Source organism: Lingula anatina, chromosome 8 (genome assembly GCF_051362555.1).
Source record: "Lingula anatina isolate TDL-2025a chromosome 8, LinAna3.0, whole genome shotgun sequence".
NCBI classification, from domain to species: domain Eukaryota; kingdom Metazoa; phylum Brachiopoda; class Lingulata; order Lingulida; family Lingulidae; genus Lingula; species Lingula anatina.
The window spans coordinates 6,053,853-6,076,943 of NC_141774.1; the positions used below are offsets into that span (position 1 = coordinate 6,053,853).

Consider the following 23,091-nt stretch of genomic DNA (forward strand, 5'->3'; position numbering starts at 1 on the left):
ACATATGAACTATTTATTATCTAATCAACAGGTGTTAAGTCACAGGGCTCACCTGATGATACCTACAGACCATGGGCTCATTTACGACGAAACTATCATTCTACATAGATCGATCCAACTCCACGGGGACTTTTGCTGATTGCAAACAGGTTAACATTAACTCGTCTCCTCTTGCAGTTTATTAGACTACAGAAAAGCTGATGAATATACGAGCACGTTGGAAAAAAGAGGAAGTGCGGTTATCTGTTAATCTGATTCCCCAGGTTGGATCGATCTACGTAAACCGATAGTTACATTGGGAATGAGCCCTATATGTTCAGAGGTAAGACAGCCCAGATGGTTGACCGCCTAATAAATTTATATCTAAATCCATGTACTATTTACGTGACAGTAACATAGCCACTGACCGACTTTATTTTTAAGATATCATTTTTAAGATATTAAAATATCAATGTACTTGCATGCCCCCCCCCCCAACACACACACACACTAACACCAAACACACACGCACATGTAATTCGTTTAAAGTTTTCTGTAGATTTAATATAAATAAATTCCTGCAATTATAACGTCTTATTATAGCTATGCATATTCATCCAACTCTTCAGGGGATACAAGATAGTGTAATGATAATAAATGTGCACAGACCATTTTTGAGCAAAACCTACGGCAGTTTCTGACCTGAGCAAATTACCCAAAACATGTTCCTTTTTGTTTATTTAGCCTAAAAAATTTTTTTCTGAAACGCACTTCCTAGAGAGAATTTTCACCAAATTCAATAAAAGAAAAACGTTAATCCTTAAAACCAAGATATATGTTCTATTCTGTTCTTTATTTATTTCTCTATCTATTTATTTATTTATTTATTTATTTATTTTAAGACCAAAGTGGGATTTTCGCATTTTGTATTGACATAACTTCAGAATAACAAAAACTTTCCAACTTTACTGCAATGCTTTGATGTCTGTAAGATGGTTTCGAGATTATTTTCGCTAGGTTGTCATTCAATTTAGAATTGCGTTGGAAAGAATTATTATCGACAATTTCCTATTTCATCAACATTAGCAGATCGAGTGGAAAAAAATATAAGGTGATTATTGGATTATCCCGTGGAATTGTCAAAAAAAAAAGGGAGAAAGTAAAGAAAAAGAAGAGAAAAAGAAGCATATATTTTAACAATATATTTGCACGACAGTGGTTTGTATAAGGTAACATTTTAATGCAAAAAAAAGAAAAAGGAAAAATACATTGTCGTTTGCATCTGGAATGTTTAATGAGATCATTCTATTTACAACTTGATTTGGTATAAATTGGTGTCCTGATCAACAATTTTAGAGTCACGACAAAATTAACATAAACATAATCAACTATTTGTTTGTTTAAATGACCGAACCTGAATATTTCGTCGCCTTCGGTTCTCTTATTGTCTTTAGATAGTCTCTGATGACCTAATAAAGGGCCGTTTCAGCCTTTGTCAGATAAGATTCCAATCCCAGAGTAACAATAGTCATTTTCAAGGCAACGGCGCATCTAAACGCGTCAGGCAAACTCATCAGATATTAGGGCTACAGGTATAACAGTGATTCTACCTTGAGACGCTGTAATGTTGGAATGGCCGTTACTTTCAAGTGTGCGGCTCATCCCTCAAAAAGTGACTCAATGAGTCAAGACAGTGGCGCATATTACATGCCGTGTAATATTTCTTTGCCGCGTAATAAGTAAGCCTGACTTGCCGCATTATTTTTGATGTTTTATATTACGGTACCCTCCATTGTGACCAGTTATCAATAATATTTAAAACTGATGTGAAATAGTTGCCCAAATATTACCCACTATGTACAGCTGTAGGCAATGCCAGAATTCCATATCTTTTTTGTTTTTTCAAAATCGGACGAAGAACCCCTTAAACACTACAGTCAGTCTGAGAGAGACTCTGATTTCTTGAATACACGGGACAAATGTCGATTGATAACCTCAAGCAGTTTTGAAACATGATCATCATGGCCGCGTGGAAGTTACAGTCAGGAGCAAAATGCCGTACCACAGCAAATTATATGCACGATTTAAAACTATTTCTGAAATTAAATCCACCGTAAAGAAAATGACAATCAACCACAAAGCGCTCGAAATTGAGCCACAAGCTTAAGGCATCAGATCGTTGCCAGCCAAGCAAAATCCCAACTATGCGCATTTTCTCTTAAAGCATACAGGTAGCGTTCAAAACTTGGCGTACATGTATATAAACTCTTCAGGGGTAAATAAATTGTGTGATTAAATATACCGTGGCACAATGGCCGTTATTACACTTTCAAGGGCATAAATTATCCATGGATATCAAAATCTTGCTACCTGCGTCAAAAACAAAGCTCAAAATTACCTACATCTTGGGTTTAATCTCGAACATTCTATACACGAGGTATAGACTGCCTTGAGAGATTTGCACAGTTGCCAGTGTGACAGGAACGGTAGTCCTGGGTAAATAATAAGTGTTTTGTTAGCGAATGTCGTCTTTCAGAGCTTTAAAAGGTATTTTGAAAAACGTTCAAATTGTCAAACTTTGTTAGGGCGCTGTTCCCTAATGACGAATGCCAATACTGAAGAATCAAAATACTACATGTAGAATCGATGGTGCCGATTGCCTCAAGAAACAGGAAAGCCGATAATGTTCATCTTTCCACTAAATGGTTTTCAAAAATATATATATACAAGCACACTTGCACACGCGTGCGTAGTTAGTTGTGGTTGGTTCTGGTTTTCATTCCCTGACCATGTGATGGTTTTTTATACCAAGTTTTGGTTTTCATTTTGTCGCACGCTTGAAGCACTTGCCTATTTTGTATACCATTTTGCTGTTCCCTTTTGACTTTCAAGAAAATAGACTGAATTAGTTATTGAGGACGCCAATATACACACTGAGATAGGCTGCTGCATTCAGTGTTGGTGTCGAGCGCCTTTAGAGGCAGAGGGACAGTGATATTCCTCATAAAAGTAGAAACCATGAATATGTTATTGGGGCCTCCATCCACGTACAAACTGCATCAGTTTCCGCGCGTGAAAAGGCTTCATGTCAAACTCGTCTTGCAGTATGTCTTCCTCTAGCGCAGCCAGGAGAGTCCCGTCAATATCGTTGTCTCTGAACGCAGGAATATATTGGTCCATTTTCAACACCTTCAGACAACTGGCGACTTCGTCTATTGAAAGGGAAGTGACGTCATGCGGGATTTCCGCGAAGCTTTGGTAGACCGGGTCGGAAGAGCTTTCGTCTGTATTCGGCACATATGGAAATGGAAGTTCACAATAAAATTCTAACAATGGCAATTAGGGTAAACCGCGTCTTTAAACTAAATGTTTTTTCTTTTGCCATCAAGACGTTTCATATTACTTAGGGCCTACTTTTTCATGAGGGATCTGAACGTTAACGTAGAAAATACTTAAAGTCTCTTCAAGAACGTTTAACTTTTTATCATGGAGAGACAAGAAAAATACAATTTATTCCACCGTTATTCTAATAGGTTAAGAATCATTACATTTCACGGTAAGCCAAGATGCTAGACATTTTGTTAAAATAAGTCCGCCTATTCCTAATGAATGACGGGAAATTAAAATATCTAGATTCATTATAAGGGCTTTTAGCCAATATCTGATTTTAAAGCATTAATTCATGAACAAACAGTAACCAACAACAGCAACAATAATATTATAATAATTATAATAATTTTTTCCTCACCTTTGAACGGTTGTGAGTCCGATCTCTTCAACTCAACCACCGGCGGTTTAGTTGGCACCTCAACCAAGGGGGGAGCTGGGTTCGAGACGGGGGGCTGGAAAGGCTTCACCGTCCCGCGGGGTATGTCGTTCACATAGGGTGGCCCCTCCGAGAGTTCCTCGTACACCCGATCTTCGCGCGTGGGAGTGGGTCCGTATCGAGGGTTCGTCTCCTCAACCGTGCTGACACTGCTTTGCTTTGAAACTGGCGGTGTCGACGGTTTTTGCGAGGGTTTCGGCGATACCAGCGGTTTGTTTTTGGTCGGCTTTAATCCGCCTGCCAGTATGGCAGCCAGTTCGGCCGCTAGCCCTTTTTTCACTTCGGTCTTTTCCGTGGAACTCTCGGCTGTTTTCGTGGGACTCTTCTGCCCGCCGTCTGACGTCGGAATAGGCGGAGGCTTCCGGTGGTGTCGCTGCTCGGGTAATTCCGGGGGCGGTTCGTCGTCCTCGGCTTCTTTTTTTTCTCTGGCCTCAATTTCTTCCACCGATTCGTACACGTTAACTGGAATCTCGACGTTGTTTTGAGGCCGTTTTGATCGCTGTATGTGGCGGACTACATTCTCTGGCGGACTGATAAGTGTGTACCCTTTATCCGTATCTGGTCCGGTTTGTTTGTAGTTGAGTTTGACGTAGTGGCGCGGCTCTATGTAATCGTACAGCTTGTCGTCGCCCCTTCCCTTCACGGCACCTCTTTGAAATTCGCGATCCTCGTACATGGTTATGTCTGGAAATAAATAAATAATATTTAAATATAAATAAAATAAAATCTCTTCGTGTATCAGTCTAACATTTTCTCTCTATACTTGTGTTATTGTGTCTATCCCTTCCTTTTTTCTCTCCTTCCCCCCTTTACTTTCTCTGTCTCTTCTTTGTCTCTTCCGCACAAGAACATACGGACATATTTGCATCCTTTCGCCATGACGTCACCTTACCTATATTTCCCTCCACCTGACTGAAGTCGATACCCTTCAGCGCGCGCGTGTACGCCGCCTGGAGGTTGTGCCATAGGTCAAGGTCACCGTTGGCCATGCCCGTCGCCACACAAATGGAAATATTGACGTAGAGAGGGATGACGATAATCTTCGAGTGGATAACACCTGGTAATGTACAGGACGTAATATTTATTTATTTATTTATTTATTTATTTATGTAATCTTACATGATTACAAGAAAAGCTCTCCGAGAGCGCAGACCTCCGCCAAGGCAGCGATTTTTGATTATTATTGATTATTGATTGATTATTGATCCGGATCACCATCAAAAACTAATCATCTCTTCCTTGGCACACTTCTGACAGTTCCTGAAAATTTCATCAAAATCGGTCCATAACTTTATGAGTTATGTTGATGACAAACAAACAAACAAACAAACAGACGAACAGGGGTGAAAACATAACCTCCTTGGCGGAGGTAACAATAATAAGAAAATAGTATTCAGCTAAGACATATGTGAAATATACATCAAAATTGCTTTCTGTTGGAGGTGTAGATTTACATATTTATTCATTTGTTTGATTATTTATTTATTTATTTACAGCATATATTTGCAATAATTTCCACTCATTTCTAAGATAAAATAAAAATGAAAATGAATAAAATCTGCTTGCGAGTAACTTGCGCTACCTGCTAGCTGTGTAGTTATCGTATTTTTACTTTTGAATTTTGGATAAAGCATATCATATTGATAACGTTCCAAAAAGGTTTAAGGCATTGTGAGACTTTAAAGACTTACTTCCATTTATTGTATTAGCTTTGAAATATTTCTCGGTAAAGAATTCTCGTACTTCGAAGACTCCAAAACTGTCTGTTGATTTTGTTGTGGAGTCGATCTGAAAGTCTATTCCGGCCATTTCGGGTGCAAATCTCACTTTTACTGGCATCCGGCAACATTCTACTATGTCGCGGAAAAAGCGGCTTTTTCCGACAGCTGAAAAATAAAACATGATAAATAACATGTTGCAAATATAAATATATCCAATAATACACGCTTAGACAAACGTTTTTATACCCCATACCAAACTGTTCATTCACCTGTGGATGAACCTGTTTCATTAATAAGAATAAATTAAGCGAAAACACAGTAAAACTCACGTTTCCCTTGGTCGTTGAGTACCTCAAATTTGAGTGGGAAATCACACGGGATGCTCAAGTAGCGCCCTCTAGAGTCCGTAGCAATTACACGGCGCTGGGTCGAGATTGTGTGTATGCGCAGTATCTGGAAAAGCAAACAAAAAACAAAAATTAGCTTAGGAATTTCTGACAGAATTTCTTCTGTGAGTATTGTAAAACTATTATGAGGTAAAACTGATTTCTACACAATTTAATTTTCTTGGTAATCACGACATTTTGTGAGATCTACTCACACAGGTCATGGGCGTAACTAGGCATACGCACGGATGCACTGTGCGTACAATTATTTGGCCAACCATGATATTATTTCATTTTTCACGGAATATAAAAGAAAATCCTGTGCTTATTAAAGTCACCTGTATGTACAAGTCCTCTGTATCAATTGTATAGGCACAATTATTCTGACCCCCCCCCCCCCCCCCCCCCCCCCCCCCCCCCCCCCGTCTTGCAAACTGAGGTAAACAATGCCTGTAACCTTAACAAGTCCTATCTTAATCGTCCATCTAACTGAAACTTCCTTTACCTTTACCTCTTTCAAAGAGCAGCTCCCGCAACCCTGGAGGCGCTAGATAAAATCTGGACACCAGGTTTAAGAAGGAGCTAGAGAAACAAAGGAAGAATTTTTCCTGCAAAGCTTCAAAGAATTTTGACATGGACTTGACCCAGCTTACCCCTCCAAACTAACAGGCTGACATGGGCAATTTTTACAAACAAATAATTAAACTTAGATGTATCAGAGCTCTGTCGTGTCGTACAATTGGTTGTTTTTGGGAGCCATGCATCCACATGTAAGGTGAATGAAACCGTATGTTAGATCAACTCAGAGGTGGATCCAGGATTATTCGAAGGGGGTTCCACATATGCGAAGCTAGCCTCCTTTTAAATAAATATACCGTTCTGGGTAATAAGAATATTGAAACTTTTTTAATTGCGAGGATATTTCTGACTAAATATTTTATTATTAATGGAAATTAAGCTGCGATGTGTGGTACATATGCTGTAATTACGCTGTCCTTCATCTCTTGCGTTAGTCTACATTTTGCTGGGAATTTTAAAAATCTGTGCGTACAATTTTTAAAGGTCTGGTTACGCCCCTGCAGGTCATGCGCGCCTCCTCTTTGAGTAGGGGCCTACCATCTACCAGGGCTGTGGATATTATTGTGGACATTTTTGGCTGACATCAGACCAGAGAGACTGTCTGTTTATCTAGAGACATATCTGTGAATAACTGTGGAAAATCAATCTGTCGCCCTGGTAGAGGGAACTCTTTGAGAGCATTCCGAACAAGTTGATCCCCGGCACTCGGAACTACTCGGATGTCTCCGCACTCGACAATAACCTCGGACGTAATACGGAGGCAGCCATATTTGATTGTTGATTGTTGGGAAGGAACTACTTTCAACCTCGCGCTAATTTAAACCTAATTCTTTCAACGCCTGTATCTATTGATCCTTAGTGCATTGTTTGGCAAAATGTAAAGCATCATAAAAATCAGGGATATTGACAGCCATCTTTATGAGCGTACTGATCGATTGAGTGAGAAGGCGGACAAAATGCATGGATTTGGTGCATATTTCTCCGCCTATCACATCCGAGGTAAGTATGGAGCTTGTGGAATGAGCCGAGGATTGCCGATTGGATCCACTGACTAACAGATCCCTGAATCAAATATGGCCGACCCACTTGAAAGCTTGCTGCATGATCCCCCAAATAGACACTGAATAGATTGCCCGCGGGGGCTGCGCAACAAGCATTCAAGTGGGGTGGCCATATTTGTTCCGCGGGTCTTTTAGTCCGCGGATCAACTTTGGTTGTGAGTGCCGCCTTTCTCGCCATTCTTTCACTAGCAGTCCAGATTTATCGTCTTATATGTGACACATATAAGTTATATCTATACCAAGTACAAAATAATAAACACAGAATTGGCGAACTTATTGTTAAAATAAAGTGACTAGCGTTATTCAAGCAACTTTACTATCACAATCATGTCACCATCACGTCATCACAACTAGCACAATGATGTTTAACCGTTAATACCGTTTATATTATGACCTAAGGTCAAAATGATTACAAAATATTTTGAACAGTGATATTCCAAATCATGAATCGTTTGTAAGACAAATCTTCACAATAGGAATTTGAAAACAAAAAAAAATTGACATCTGCTCAGCAAAAAACTGAAAAAGCCGACTTATGGGAACTTAATGCTTAAACTACATGCATTACAATCAATGTATCAATGTATCATTATTATTTTTGGATGGTTTTAGTTATGAAATGAATTAGGGGCCAGAATCCTATATATAATATAATATAATATAATATAATATAATATAATATAATATAATATAATATAATATAATATAATATATAAAACTAGCTGGTACCCGTCACATCAATCATTGAACCCTGATAAGATAAGTATACACGGTTTAATAATTGAAAAAAAAAAAGAAAAGAAAAAAAGTGGGACTGAATGGGAATCGCAACTACTTTATACTATGCTATGCTATGCTATGCTATGCTATGCTATACTATACTATACTGGGAGATACTATACTATACTATACTATACTATACTATACTATACTATACTATACTATACTATACCATACCATACCATACCATACCATACCATACCATACCATACTATACTATACCATACAATGCCATGCCATGCCAAGCCATACCATGCCATACCATGCCATGCCATACCTGATCAGCGGCAAATGTCTCGACCTCGGAGTTGCCATAGAAACCCTGCGTAACCATGATGATCTGGGGTAAGTTCTCCCTGTACCTGTCAATGAATTCCCGCATAGTCAGCTGTTCTGACGACCAGGCAATATCCCTGTAGGCGTCCATAATTGTTGACATTTTATAAGTCTGACATAGAAAAAAAAAAAAAGAAAGATCAATATCAAAACAATATACATATCTATTGTTGATAAAAATTGAAATTCCTTTTGTGTGCATTATATATATATATATATATATATATATATATATATATATATATATATATATATATATATATATATATATATAAGCTGGCGTTCCAATGGAATTCGAAATATTTGTGTGTGTAGTTCAAAATATAAGTTGATGTTTGTGTGTTGTTTTATTATTATTAAACATCATACAGGAGTGGATCCAATGATATTTTCTGACAGTATTCCAAATTATCTTTGTTGATCCATCCTCCATTTTTGATGGTCTTCCGAGAGAAAAAAAATCCGTCAATGTAAACTTTAAAATCTAACTAAAACTAACCCCCCCCCCCCCCCCCCCCCGACATACCCTGTATACTATATACACAAACTATCCCACTCAAAGTCATACTGGTATCTCACAACACGTGACATAAAACGCGACATGCGACATCTGGTGTCGATCAGGGCCCCGTATCTCGAAAGCATCGCGCATTGCGCCCGTGCGCAAGCGTCTCGATTCCATAACTCGCCCATAATCGTCCCATATAATACATTGCAGCCTCTATTTGATATAGCGATTCGCAATACGCGATGCTTTCGAGATACGGGGCCCAGAAACTACAGACGATTACACAAAACATATCCACAATATTCCACCTTGTTAATCGCTTATGTATAAATATTAGAAAATTCATATTTCATATAAAATACAAAGTCAAACTTCAACAACAAAAAAGAAAAAAAAAACAATAAATAAAGAATAGAGAAAGAATACAGAAATATGAAAAACGAAAGCCACATCAAATCAAAATACCATATAAATGATACACTCCAGATAAAGGAATTCTTTAAAATCACACGTGTGGTTAGTAGGTTATTTAATACGTTCAGGCGCTTTACAGTACTCTTCTAAAACTTTGTTTATAAAGCATCCTACGACCCTAATCACTATGGTTTAACCTTTTTAAAACTAAATTAACAAATAAATTATCCAAAAAAAGTTGACGTACCGTATATTTTAAAGGTGCACAGTGTAGGATTTTCCTGCAAAAAACTCATACTTGACTAAGTATCTTTTGGTAAACGGTATCCTACTCCTACTAACCAACTCTTATCCTCCTTTTCTGACACTCTTCATTACACAAAAATTTTAAAAGAAGTTCTTAACCCATGCTAAAGCGACCTTTTTTTCATATTCCGATATCCCTTCGATCTCAATTCGAGCACCGACTTCCGGATTCCACGCGATTTGAAACTGTGTCAAGTTAGTCGACCGGTGGAGTTTTTTTTTTTTTTTTTTTTTTTTTTTTTTTTTTTTTTTTATGCAATACTAGTATAAAAACTCGGATTTATCTGTTAAAAAATTATTAAAAATGATTTTTGTCGTCGGAGTAAAAAAAATTGACTCATGTACTTTTCTAACGTGTGTCTAATATTTGACACTCGAATTTACTCAAATGTACGCTAAATGACATGCTACTTGCCGGTGGTGGGGTAGATGACTGAATTATTCGAACAGGCGGCGATGACGAAAACAAATCACGAAGATGACTGACCTGCAGGGCTGGAGGAGCTGTTCGCAGTGTATTTCCTGACCATGGTGGAGGCATATTAATGCCACAAAGATTACCCGTGTTGACCTGCGGTGGTGGTTGCGAAGGGTTCGTCATTCTTACTGGCGGTGGCTGCACAAAGGAATGGTTAGGATGGTCCGAATTGGTCCGTGGTGGGGTGGGTGTCCGCATTCTGTTCGTTGGCGGTGGCTGCACAAAGGAATGATGAGGATGGTCCGAATTGGTCCGTGGCGGGGTGGGTGTCCGCATTCTGTTTGTTGACGGTGGCTGCCCAAAGGAATGATTAGGATGCTCCGAATTGGTCCGTGGCGGGGTGGGTGTCCGCATTCTGTTTGTTGACGGTGGCTGCCCAAAGGAAGGATTTGGATGGTCCGAATTGGTCCGTGTCGGGGTGGAGGTCCGCACTCTGTTTGTTGGCGGTGGCTGCCCAAAGGAAGGATTTGGATGGTCCGAATTGATCCGTGGCGGGGTGGAGGTCCGCACTCTGTTTGTTGGCGGTGGCTGCACAAAGGAATGATGAGGATGGTCCGAATTGGTCTGTGGCGGAGTGGAGGTCCGCATTCTGTTTGTTGGCGGTGGCTGCACAAAGGAATGATTAGGATGGTCCGAATTGGTCCGTGGCGGAGTGGAGGTCCGCATTCTGTTTGTTGGCGGTGGCTGCACAAAGGAATGATTAGGATGGTCCGAATTGGTCCGTGGCGGAGTGGAGGTCCGCATTCTGTTTGTTGACGGTGGCTGCCCAAAGGAATGATTAGGATGGTCCGAATTGATCCGTGGCGGGGTGGAGGTCCGCATTCTGTTTGTTGGCGGTGGCTTCACAAAGGAATAATTAGAATGGTCCGAATTGGTCCGTGTCGGGGTGGAGGTCCGCATTCTGTTTGTTGACGGTGGCTGTAGAAAGGAATGATGAGGATGGTCCGAATTGGTCCGTGGCGGGGTGGGGGTCCCCATTCTGTTTGTTGGCGATGGCGGCTTTAAATGTAGGTATGCATCTTGGCCCTTGCCCGCATTGTTACTGTCCGAAAATCGCAACTGATGATCATTTTGGAGAAGGAAATTTTCTCTCCAGAGGCGTTTGCCTTGTACATGCATATTTTGTGGAGGCGAAGTGAATTTCTTGTTTGACATTCTCAGGTTTTTAGTAATGGAGGAAGAGGTTTGTTTCATGTCTTGTTCAATACCGGTAGTTGGTGCCAAATCCCGCGTCAAATATTCTAAATCTTCCACATTTTTGTCAATGCCAGCTTGAAAGTCCTTCCTTTCTATTGCTTCCTTCTCAAGGCCTGGGGGTCTAGTTTCAAATTTATTCAAACGGCGATCGATAATTGCCTTGTAAGCTGTGTTGATCATAGAAGAAAGATCGTTCGAGATAACTGTATTTGAACAAGGCGGAAAGTCAATCAGAATTTCTTCCTCGTCAAACAAATGAGTCATCTTATAACTCTCGTCACTTTACACTTTTTCATAATCAATTCTTCGTGGCCATTTGTTATGATTTTTGTAGAATTTTAAAATCCTGTTCAGATATAAAAAGAAACATTAAACACATAATAAAACAACCCCCCTAAACCAGTGCATCACCGGCTGAAAGAGTCAAACTGGGCGGGGCACATTTCAGATATGTTTAAAAAAGGAAGCCATAGATCACATTACCTTCAGGGGAAGCATTACAGATAAGAAATTATTAATGAAAGGGGTTAAGGGGGAAATGGCAAAATTTCATAGATATAAATTCACATTTTCTTTAAAAGAAACTTAGTTATACTTCCCAAAAGCCTAATTAGATAATAAATAAAGAGTCATCATCACATGTAGGACATAGCACTTCAATAAAGTGTACCGAAGGAGTAAGATTGTGCCGGATATATATATATATATATATATATATATATATATATATATATATATATATATATATATATATATATATATATATATATATTACACTGTACAGAGTAGATATACCTGGAATAGAATTAACTATTAGGTATCTTTTTTTGTAAACTTATATTAAGTATTGTATAGGGAACCTACTAATGTATCACAGGCCCGTAGCCGTGGGGGGGGGGGGGGGGGGGGGGGGGGGTTCGAAAGAACCGCCCCTTTTGCTGGGAAAAGGTCCACTCTGGGTAAAATTTGATCTAGGTACATAACATTTTTATGGGAAAAGGTCCACTTTTTCAGAAAAAGAACCCCCCTTTTGAAATTGCTGGCTACGGGCCTGTATCATATGTATCACTAGGAGCTTAGTAAATTATCATATTCATTGAACGCGATGAATTGTACATACAAACTCTCCCGCTCAAAGTTACGGCTTATATCACGTGACAACTGCTGTTTCGCGGGAACTATAAACATCCACAATACATTCACTACATACTGCACATAATCACCTTACAGCGGGGCATTTTTCTACCATAAATGCTTAGAGAATCCATTCGGTTTGCCTAAGGCGAAAGTGGGTGTAAACTCCATTCATGAGCCGTCTGAGGCTTTATGAGCGAGGCAATGTATTCCGGCGTATAACGATACCGTGATTGGTTACCGCAGGATATGCTTGGTCACTTCATTTATCGTCCGGCCAATGGTGGACACGAGAAGAGAAAATGTTGTCACTGCAAGCCACCAGAACTAACCGTAATCCAGATGAATGAGGTTAGCCCCAGTGTTTTTCGAGTAGGCGACAATCAGTCCGACTTCCCATGGTATAGAGTGGAGTGCCAATCAGTTCTAGCAGCCTCGGTGTGCTCTATTGAGAACGGCATGCAATGACACATTTATGGGAGAAAGTTGTAAAAACTTAAAATCCTGAAAATATTGCTTGCAATTTCTCATCAAATTTAGTCCAAATGAAAAAATGATCAAAATGAAATCAGGTACAGTCCTGAAAACTTTTACCAACGCCCATAAACACAGTAGCGGATCCGGGGGAGGAGAGGGGGCACGAACCTTCCCTCAGCTGTTGAATTACACCCTCAACTCCAACAAACACAAACACACACAAAATGTATAACTAACAAAACAGAACAAAATCGCGAAAATTTTCCTTCCCTGTGCTCTATATATTATAGCAAAATTGCCTTCGAAATGTGTTTCATATTTTCTATCTTTGGCCTCCCCCCAATAATAATCCAAGTCCAGCCAGTACGAGGCGTCACGTGTGTATAGACCTTATTGATATGATATGGGGGCACGTCAGACCCAGCACCATGGCAACAACCCTCAGTTAAAGTGATAACAACTTTTCGCATGAGATCCATATTTCACAATAAATACATTGTAAAAAACTCACAGAAATATAACAAATTCTATTTTACCACCAAAACGGTGGTTATTGCATTTATTCTGGGATTTGTGCTTTTACCATCAAACCACGTGGACCGTCATAGATAAGTATATCTCTATAATAATCTCTTGAGGGATTTGTGAAAAAAACATGGACTAACTTTAAATGTAGGAATGCAATCATTAACCATTGGACAATATGGGAAAATCGTCGTTTGCCCCAGGAAAATTCCTTCTTTTTTTTTTTTTTTTTTTTTTTTTTTTGCAAAAAAGAACCGCTGTTTTCCCTTTAGGACAACAGCCCTGCTTCCTTACAAAAACATGAGTTACGGGACGGTGCCGCATACTGGGTTATATTTGAATATCAGGTTGGCATATTGTGATAATGTTAAGTAGGTCATGCTATCCACAACGCACAATGTTATCAATTTTATCGAAAATAACTAATACATTCTATCACAAACTGCAAATGAAAAGATACATTGCCCTTCCATTGTTTTCGTTTATGCACGTTTATTATTAGATTCATGTTGAAATCGGTTCGGACAAGGACTAGTTTCGATCGGTTATCTGAATCAGATTAAGTCATTCACTGCGCCTACTAAAAAAAAATTAAGTCAAGTTCCCTGGCTAAATAAGAACTTAGTTACCAGGGTTTCATGGTCACATGTGCATGATCAGTGTAATAGCACTCTCATGGAAATCTTAGTCAACTAAGCTAGGGAACTGAATTAAGTTTTTTTTTTTTTTTTTTTTTTTTTTTGTGTGTGTGTGTGTGAAACCGGGGCCTGAACATTTCACCATTGTGAAATGCCATAAAAGTGACTCTGAGTCACGAAATTCGCATTTTGTGACACACTTCCTATGATTCAGACTTGCCGCATTATTTTTGATGTTTGTACCCAAGCCCCCTCTAACGTGAAAGTAAAAAATAAACAGTATAATAAAAAAAAAGGTTATATAAAACAGTTCCGCAACAGTCACTGGCATGACTTAGAGGGTCACTTTTGTTTAAAGAATAATACATGTAACATTTAAACACTGGACCAATACGGTCGAAAGCACGTGTAATTCTGGTCTGAACGCGGCTACGGACTATTCTACACGTATGCCAAATGATAGACGTCAAAACATTTCTTGAGGCCAGAAAAAATTAATAAGATGGTTAAAGGGGGGATAGTTCTTTACAATAATGGGTCCAGTTCATCAACAGTGGATAGTACTATCTTAAAGCGGTATCACTGTCCATTAGATAAAAGTGTTATCCTCTGGACAGTCATCATGAGGATAGCAGCCATTTTTAACCACTGGATAGCGCTGTTATCTATAAATAAAACAATATCTAGCGCTAGGGAAACGGCACTTTACCTACAGATACCATAGCGCTATCCAAGTTTCAAGTTTTTTTCGTATTTCAAGCCTTCAGACACAGAATATATACCCTCTACCAGAGCCGCAGTTATCATTATTCTGTGGTCATTTTTTGCAGAAGGCAGGGATTAGCCATTTATTTAACCAGAGACTAGTGAAAAATCAATCTGTGGCCCTGGTAAAGGGTAAAGTACATAGTTCAACACATTATTTTATAGGATGAAAATATAATAAATGTTAAACAAACGTTCTTCATTATAAATATGAAAATAAAGATACACAAACAAGGTCTTGTTATATTTTTTTTTCTTTTTCTGTTACAATGATATAAGTAAGCTGCCAATCTTTTTATGAAGTCACTGTTTCGCGAAGAAAAAGCGTCTGTTATGGTCATTGTTTGTATGTCTGGTATTTTTTTTAAGACTGTAGGTAAACACACTCTTGCATGACATGAATCCCGTTTTAGATATAACTATATCCTTTTGAAAAACAAGCGATGCATAATCTATTTTCTGCCTCTGTGTTGTTATAGGGTCCCTTTTTAACTTGAAAATCAGTTACTTGATATTACTTGCCCCCCCCCTAGTTACTTGATATTACTTGCCCCCCCCCCCTAGTTACTTGATATTACTTGCCCCCCCTAGTTACTTGATATTACTTGCCCCCCCTAGTTACTTGATATTACTTGCCCCCCCCCCATTACTTGATATTACTTGCCCCCTCTAGTTACTTGATATTACTTGCCCCCCCTAGTTACTTGATATTACTTGCCCCCCCTAGTTACTTGATATTACTTGCCCCCCCCTAGTTACTTGATATTACTTGCCCCCCCTAGTTACTTGATATTACTTGCCCCCCCCTAGTTACTTGATATTACTTGCCCCCCCTAGTTACTTGATATTACTTGCCCCCCTAGTTACTTGATATTACTTGCCCCCCTAGTTACTTGATATTACTTGCCCCCCCCCTAGTTACTTGATATTACTTGCCCCCCTAGTTACTTGATATTACTTGCCCCCCTAGTTACTTGATATTACTTTCCCCCCTAGTTACTTGATATTACTTGTCCCCCTAGTTACTTGATATAACTTCCCCCCCCCCTAGTTATTTGATATTACTTGCCCCCTTAGTTACTTGATATTACTTGCCCCCCTAGTTACTTGATATTACTTGCCCCCCTAGTTACTTGATATTACTTGCCCCCCTAGTTACTTGATATTACTTGCCCCCCTAGTTACTTGATATAACTTCCCCCCCCCTAGTTACTTGATATTACTTGCCCCCTTAGTTACTTGATATTACTTGCCCCCCTAGTTACTTGATATAACTTCCCCCCCCCTAGTTACTTGATATTACTTGCCCCCTTAGTTACTTGATATTACTTGCCCCCCTAGTTACTTGATATAACTTCCCCCCCCCCCCCAGTTACTTGATATTACTTGCCCCCCTAGTTACTTGATATAACTTCCCCCCCCTAGTTACTTGATATTACTTGCCCCCTTAGTTACTTGATATTACTTGCCCCCCTAGTTACTTGATATAACTTGCCCCCCCCTAGTTACTTGATATTACTTGCCCCCCTAGTTACTTGATATTACTTGCCCCCCCCCCCCTAGTTACTTGATATTACTTGCCCCCCTAGTTACTTGATATCACTTGCCCCCCTAGTTACTTGATATTACTTTCCCCCCTAGTTACTTGATATTACTTGCCCCCCTAGTTACTTGATATTACTTGCCCCCCTAGTTACTTGATATTACTTGCCCCCTCTAGTTACTTGATATCACTTGCCCCCTTAGTTACTTGATAATTTGCCCCCCTCTAGTTACTTGATATTACTTGCCCCCCTAGTTACTTGATATTACTTGCCCCCCCCCCCCCTAGTTACTTGATATTACTTGCCCCCCTAGTTACTTGATATTACTTGCCCATGTTTTCCTACAATTGTTGTCAAACTCTAACATAAGAATATAATATGCCCTTGGAAGTCTATCTGTATCCATGTGCAAAAGTCTAAACCAATACTTAATACATTTTGTGTGATAATCTACATCGGATACCGTCCACAGTCATCTAGAGAGCATTCACATCGAGAAGAGCTGAGATCTAGCAAGGCCGAGACCTAAACATGGCGGACCTACATGAAAGGAAGACCGCGTAATCCTTTAATAGTGACATTCATTGAGAGACCATTTAAAGATTACGCGGTCTTCCTTCCATTATGTCCGCCATATTTAGGTCTCGGACTTGCTTAACCTCGGCTCTTCTCAATGTGAATGCTCCCTTAATATTGCCACTTGCCGCTGTACTTGCATAATCTGAAGCCATGAGTAACCTTTTACAAAACTTCAAATTTCCGTTGGTCAATTGGAAATTATACCACTTAATACCAAACTAATTAATACCCAATGATTAATTTCCATTAAAAGTAAATAAAATTTGATTTCCTCAAAATTAGGGATGGTCGCCTCAGTTCATTACCGTATCCATGTTGTTCGGCCTTATCGAAATTGCTGTCATCATGTACTGCTGGCTTTTGTTGATTTAACAGATCATTTGAGGTCTGAATTAGCTAGTAGAAGGCTTAGGGTATAGATCAAACATGTAATCTTTCCGATGACTGGTTTGAAAATATTTTGAGTGACAAAGCCTTAGGGTTTCAACATATGTCAAGTACAATTTTATACATGTATAAATATTTATAAACCAATTCTTGTTGAAGTTTTGTGAGGACAAGCGATCCTTTATGGTAAGTTTACAACAGATAAAGGAATAACTGTTGCCATATAAATCTTATTCAGCCACTTGTAAATCAACTTGACACAGTTTTGAATCGCGCGCAACCCGGATGTCTGTGCGAGAAATAAAGTCAAAGGGAGGGCGGGAATTGAAAACCCCATGCCTGAGAGTTAGCGTGAGAACAGGACTTTTTTATTTTCCCAGATTCTTACAGAGTTATGGCAGGTGCCCAGTAAAGGAGGATCACGGTTGGTTCGGCAGAGAAAAATAACCTAGTAACCTAGAGAAAAAAGGGGGAAATAAGTTTTTCGCGGGAAATCATAAACTGTGCACCTTTAAATCAACAATAAAACTGGATCTTTCTGTTTATGTAGATGAAATAGAAATAAAACTTAAAAAAAAAGGTCCATTTCGGAACTTCACGGAATACTTTAGTATTTATCGAGTTTCTGTGGCCACGAAGAACGCTCGAGGAATACAAAAGATGCCGGAGAGTTTTCACTGTCTTTTTACAAAGGTCCTTTTTACAGCACACTTAGGAGGAAATACATTTTTAAAAAACTGATCACGTATATCATTTAACAATGTTAAAATTGCATAAAATAGGGAAGTTCTTATATTTGCATCCGGATTAAGATAAGGGTTACTTTGAGCTGTCTGTAGCAGAGAGATAATCGGGAAATGCATGGTGACATAGCTACCACTAAATACAAACTGAAAGCCTTTTAAGCCGAACGTCAATTTAAGGAAAACTATGAAAAGGCTAGCTAATTGATACAGACTGCCTAAATTCCGCATAAGAGAACACACGACTAATATAGGCATTGAAATGGGTAGGCTTGAAATAGTGGCAAAAGCAGACAGGATTTGTAATAACTGTCGCACTCAGGAAATAGTACATGTAGTCCAAACCTACTTACTTGATAGTTTGCCATCTTTGTACCGACCTGAGGATTAATCCCTGTCCATTGCACAAAAGAAATTGCAAAAACTTTGAGCATTTCAGCATTAAAATAGGCACATTTATAAAAAAAATAGAGGCAAATTTAGCATTTGAGCAGCAAAGAATTGCATACATTCGTTGCCCTGGTAAACAATAAAAACGATATGCTTGTGACATTCAGTGCCTAATAGGGCATAAAGCGACATGCTTTCTAGTGGGTCGCCATAATTGATCCGCGGATCTGTTAGTCCGCTGTTCTGAATGTGCGCTATCTAAGGGGCCATTCCCAGACCCTATCATACTAACTATAGATCGATCTATCTCCAAGGGGATTCTTGATAAATTGCTTTATGCTTAAGCGGCTTGGATGTCTGTCACGCCTACTGAAGCTGATAGTGGGTAATTTTAATTAAAATTATAGTTTAGCAGCCTCGGTGGGCGTGCCAGACATCCAAGCCGCTTAAGCTGAAAGCAATTTAGCGAGAATCCTCTCAGAGATAGCTCGATCCGCAGTTAGTGAATGAGCCCTAAAATGCTTGAATATCAGTGCATTGCACATTTCCACTGGCACGTGCCACTGCGTTAACTACAGAGATAGAATTGATTTGATATTTGATATAGCGGTATAGCAGGCCTATTTTGTTACACAAATGTAAGCCTTTTATTCTGACGAACAGTAGGAGTAAGAGATTAAATTAAAAGATTTACACAAAAACAAAACAAAAGATGTAATAATAAAAGCTTCTTATCGCCCCTGGTCCTTAATTAGGAGTCTCCATATTAATCAGTATATTAGAGAAGGAAGTGGACTTTAGCCCTGTCGCTCTAATGTACATATACTCCGTACAAAAAGTTCACATGCATCAATGGCGGATCGAGATCACCCCCCGCCCCACCCGACCTCTTCTTACCCACTCTCCTAGCTTCAGAAATTACTCCCATCTTCCCTTCTCCCTCTTTCCCTCCCCAAAACAGTCAAAAAAGCGACAACATGTGAAAAAAGGCACGATTTTACCGACCCTGTACCCCGACATGAGTTTGCTTGTCCTCGAGTGCGCCGCCTGGTGTCTGTATGACACAATTATGCTTCTCGAAATACAGATTTGCACTCTTGCAGTAACACAGTGCGTACAAATATATACAACCACTTGCACTTAAAAAACAGCAATTACTTACAAGTATATCGTTGCTGCCCTGAATCAAAAGAAACTTCAGCGACTTGATCGAATTCTATGTCTTCTTCAGGAGAATCGAAAGCCGAAGACAGACAGATCTGTATAACTACTGAAAACCACTTCAAACTTGTGCGTAGTTCCTTCCCGCCTTAGTTACTGATTTCCGTGCACGAAACTTTCCTGCTTCGACGCAGAAGAGATCTAGGGGTAGTCTACCATTTAGGCTTGTGTTTTTGGTTCACTTCCTTTCAAACCGAGCTGTATGTTTCTATATGTTTTAAGGTCACTCGAACAAGGAAGTAAATTTTTACCTTGTTTCCTTGCTGTGTTATGCCAACACCACCTCAAGTCACGTGAATGCTCGTGAACTCCCTCAGGTGAATAGCAAAGGGAATGCTTTTTCAACGCCCTACAACAAAAACATTTGCTTATTCCGACCAAGTATCCCTTTGCTCTAACAAATATGAAACTAGGTCATGCAACTTTTAGGATATGATCTAGTTTACTTATTTGTTTAGAACATATTAATCGGGCGTAAAATCGGTCATTGAGATATAGTGGTAATGCATTGCATGTCGGTATTTTTTCATTATCTTGTGATTTTTGGTCGCGTCATTCAGAGTCACGTTTACACTTATTCAAAGAGATCGGTAACTGCCTGGTGCGCTCCGACTGCACTCTTACAGTGTGGGCCTTTCTTGTGTGTTATCTGCTGTTGTGAATAAATATATAATTTAATTAAAAAATCTAATAATTACATTCATGTTTTGCAACTTTGGATTGCGCTAGTAGGATAATTTTTTTGTCTTGTTTCATCGAAAAACTAGGTGAAGTTGACATTTTACGATTTATGGCCCGTCTTAACGGGTCTGTCCCATCCTAATGTGATTGCACGTCCATCCGGGGATAAAAAAAAATTCGTGCACATACATGTAAGTTCTAATACTTTGAAATACACTTGTTTTCTATGCCATATACAGACTTGACATTTAATATGGAATATTTCAGTTTTAAAGGTATACCTAGGAAAAAATGCGTTCTTTTTTCAAAAAATTCAGATCTCATATAAGACATCTGACTGGAGAAGTGTGAAGTCAGGTGTGTCGCTGCCAATTAACTGACTACCAAGTCTGTTGCACTGTTGCCTTGTGTAATATGCACTGATTTAATTGGGCAGTGCTCCTTTGGGCTGGTCAAAGCTTGGCTATGGTGAAGCATGGTTCTGTCAAAAAAGTATCCATATGTCGGCAACTACTGTATAGAAGAATTTGAAATTTTACATGCAAGCGGTCGGTTTTGCAGTGCGTAAAATGAGTTAAGAAGTGTTTTACAAAATTGTCAAGCTGTGCCAGAATGGCACGAAAAGCACAGACATTGCCAGACAGATTATTGTGTCAAACGGAATGGTCTATACAGTTTTATAGAGTAATGCCCAGACTGATGTACCTACACAGAGACCACACCCAATGCATCGACGTCTTACCACCAGGGTACAGGACTCACTGTCCTTCAGGATATGCTGCTGCAATTAAACCAAAACCACCCAGTCCATTTTGAATGAGGGGCAAATTGTCACCAAAACGCGTTTTTCAAGGCTCTTAGCGAACACCAAACTGGTTTCAGCAGGTTAAGATACCAGATGACCTCTGAGGAAGCCATTGTAAACAGCAAGGCAGCGTAGTCTGTTTCTCTAATGAATTGGGGGCCATGACCGTTTCTGGGTAGAACACTGAAACCGCGTGGCATTCTTTATTGGGGTCAGATTTCACCTGTACCGCTAAACTGGTCTAAACAGAGTTTACAGACATCCTGAAGAGGCCTACGACGAAGCGTGTGCCACTTCTTAAGTGACTAAGGTCATTGACAGTGTCAGTATTTGGAGTGGAAACCACATTGGTGCCAAAACACCAATGGTACTCATCGATGAAAACCTGAACCAGATCATATAAAGGAATAATCTGGGAACCACTTGACTATCATTTGATAGGGGGCACCTTAGGAACAATTTAAGGTTGCACGATGAGATTGCCGGTTCACACAGAGCACTTTTTATAGCAGATAACCTACAGAACCAAGGGAATGAGTAGCTACCTTGGTCATCTAAATCACCATAATTGAACCACATAGACAATATGTCGGTAGGTCATTACTCCCCGAATCAACAGCCTGCATGTCCTACAACAAAACTGAGCCAAATTGGACAAGTTTTAACGGTTGCCTGGAATTTTATTTCAGATTAATCTCTAAAAATCTATCATAAGGAATACCTTGCGGCTTGAAACCTCTGGTAGCAGCAAGATGAGGTCAAGCGTAACAGCGACTGTTGCTTTGACCAGACACTGACATGGGGGGCCTTTGTGGGACATGTAATTCTTTTAAAGACAATAATTAGGAAAATATGGAGATCCAAAATATCGCTATCAATGGTTGTCGTATGACTTAAAATAGGCAATGTATTTTTGTATGTTTCACTGGCGAATTCAATTAATGAACTGATGTCACACTGACATCGAATAGATTATCAAAAGTTATGAAAACATGATTTTAATCCTTATTTTCATTTATCAGTCAGCAAAGTAGGAAAAAAACTGATAAATTATGATTTGGAAAAAATATTCCATATTAAATGTCAAGTCTGTATATTTAATGACGAGGAGAAATTATTCTGATGCTGATTCACAGTGAACAGCACATACCACCATGATCGAGTCTTTCCCTCCTGCTTCATTTAGTTATCTATACTGATATCCAAAAGTTAACAACTCCTAGTTGCGTTTCAATATTAAAGAAAAAAAAAACGCCCGTGTCGCTTAAGCCGAAATTTGTACAGTGTGACTTCACTCGGAACTACTCGGGTGTCTCCACACTCGACAATGGAGCTTGTGGAATGAGCCGAGGATTGCCGATTGGTGTGACTTATCATGTCGCTACTATCTCGCCGCCTCTGTCTCGACGTGATGTAATGCAGACGAGGTGAGAGCGATTTTCAAGTGGGACGGGATAATCATATAGTAAAAAGTCAATGAGTATACATTTCGCTGACAGAAATGGACAAGGACCCCCCCCCCCTCCCCTCCATGATATTTCTTGCACATATCACGTGTTTTAAAAAGGTGAATGGGACTATATGCAACCGTCCACACATTGCCTCGGCTCCTTCTAGTTCGTGGAACGGCG

The 23,091-nt window shown here is 39.5% G+C and overlaps 1 protein-coding gene across 1 annotated transcript; it reads right to left on the minus strand.

Moving 5' to 3' along the window:
- Positions 1–702: 702 nt before the first annotated feature.
- On the minus strand, positions 703–13,685 carry LOC106173774 (uncharacterized). Its single transcript, XM_086994540.1, has 8 exons — positions 12,795–13,685; positions 10,384–11,917; positions 8,610–8,780; positions 5,856–5,979; positions 5,497–5,691; positions 4,698–4,862; positions 3,728–4,489; positions 703–3,263 (listed from the first exon to the last, which is right to left on the minus strand). The coding sequence occupies exons 2-8, from the start codon at positions 11,833–11,835 to the stop codon at positions 3,007–3,009; spliced, it is 3,126 nt and encodes a 1,041-aa protein (XP_086850666.1). The 5' UTR covers positions 11,836–11,917; positions 12,795–13,685; the 3' UTR covers positions 703–3,006.
- Positions 13,686–23,091: the final 9,406 nt, after the last annotated feature.

What these genes read in the sequence shown, in the direction of transcription:
- LOC106173774 (XM_086994540.1), bottom strand. Translation starts at nt 11,835, where the DNA reads ATGACTCATTTGTTTGACGAGGAAGAAATTCTGATTGACTTTCCGCCT. An exon ending in ACTCAACGACCAAGGGAAAC is followed by an intron (nt 5,692 to 5,855) that starts GTGAGTTTTACT and finishes TTTATTTTTCAG; the next exon opens with CTGTCGGAAAAAGCCGCTTT. An exon ending in AGCTAATACAATAAATGGAA is followed by an intron (nt 4,863 to 5,496) that starts GTAAGTCTTTAA and finishes GTACATTACCAG; the next exon opens with GTGTTATCCACTCGAAGATT.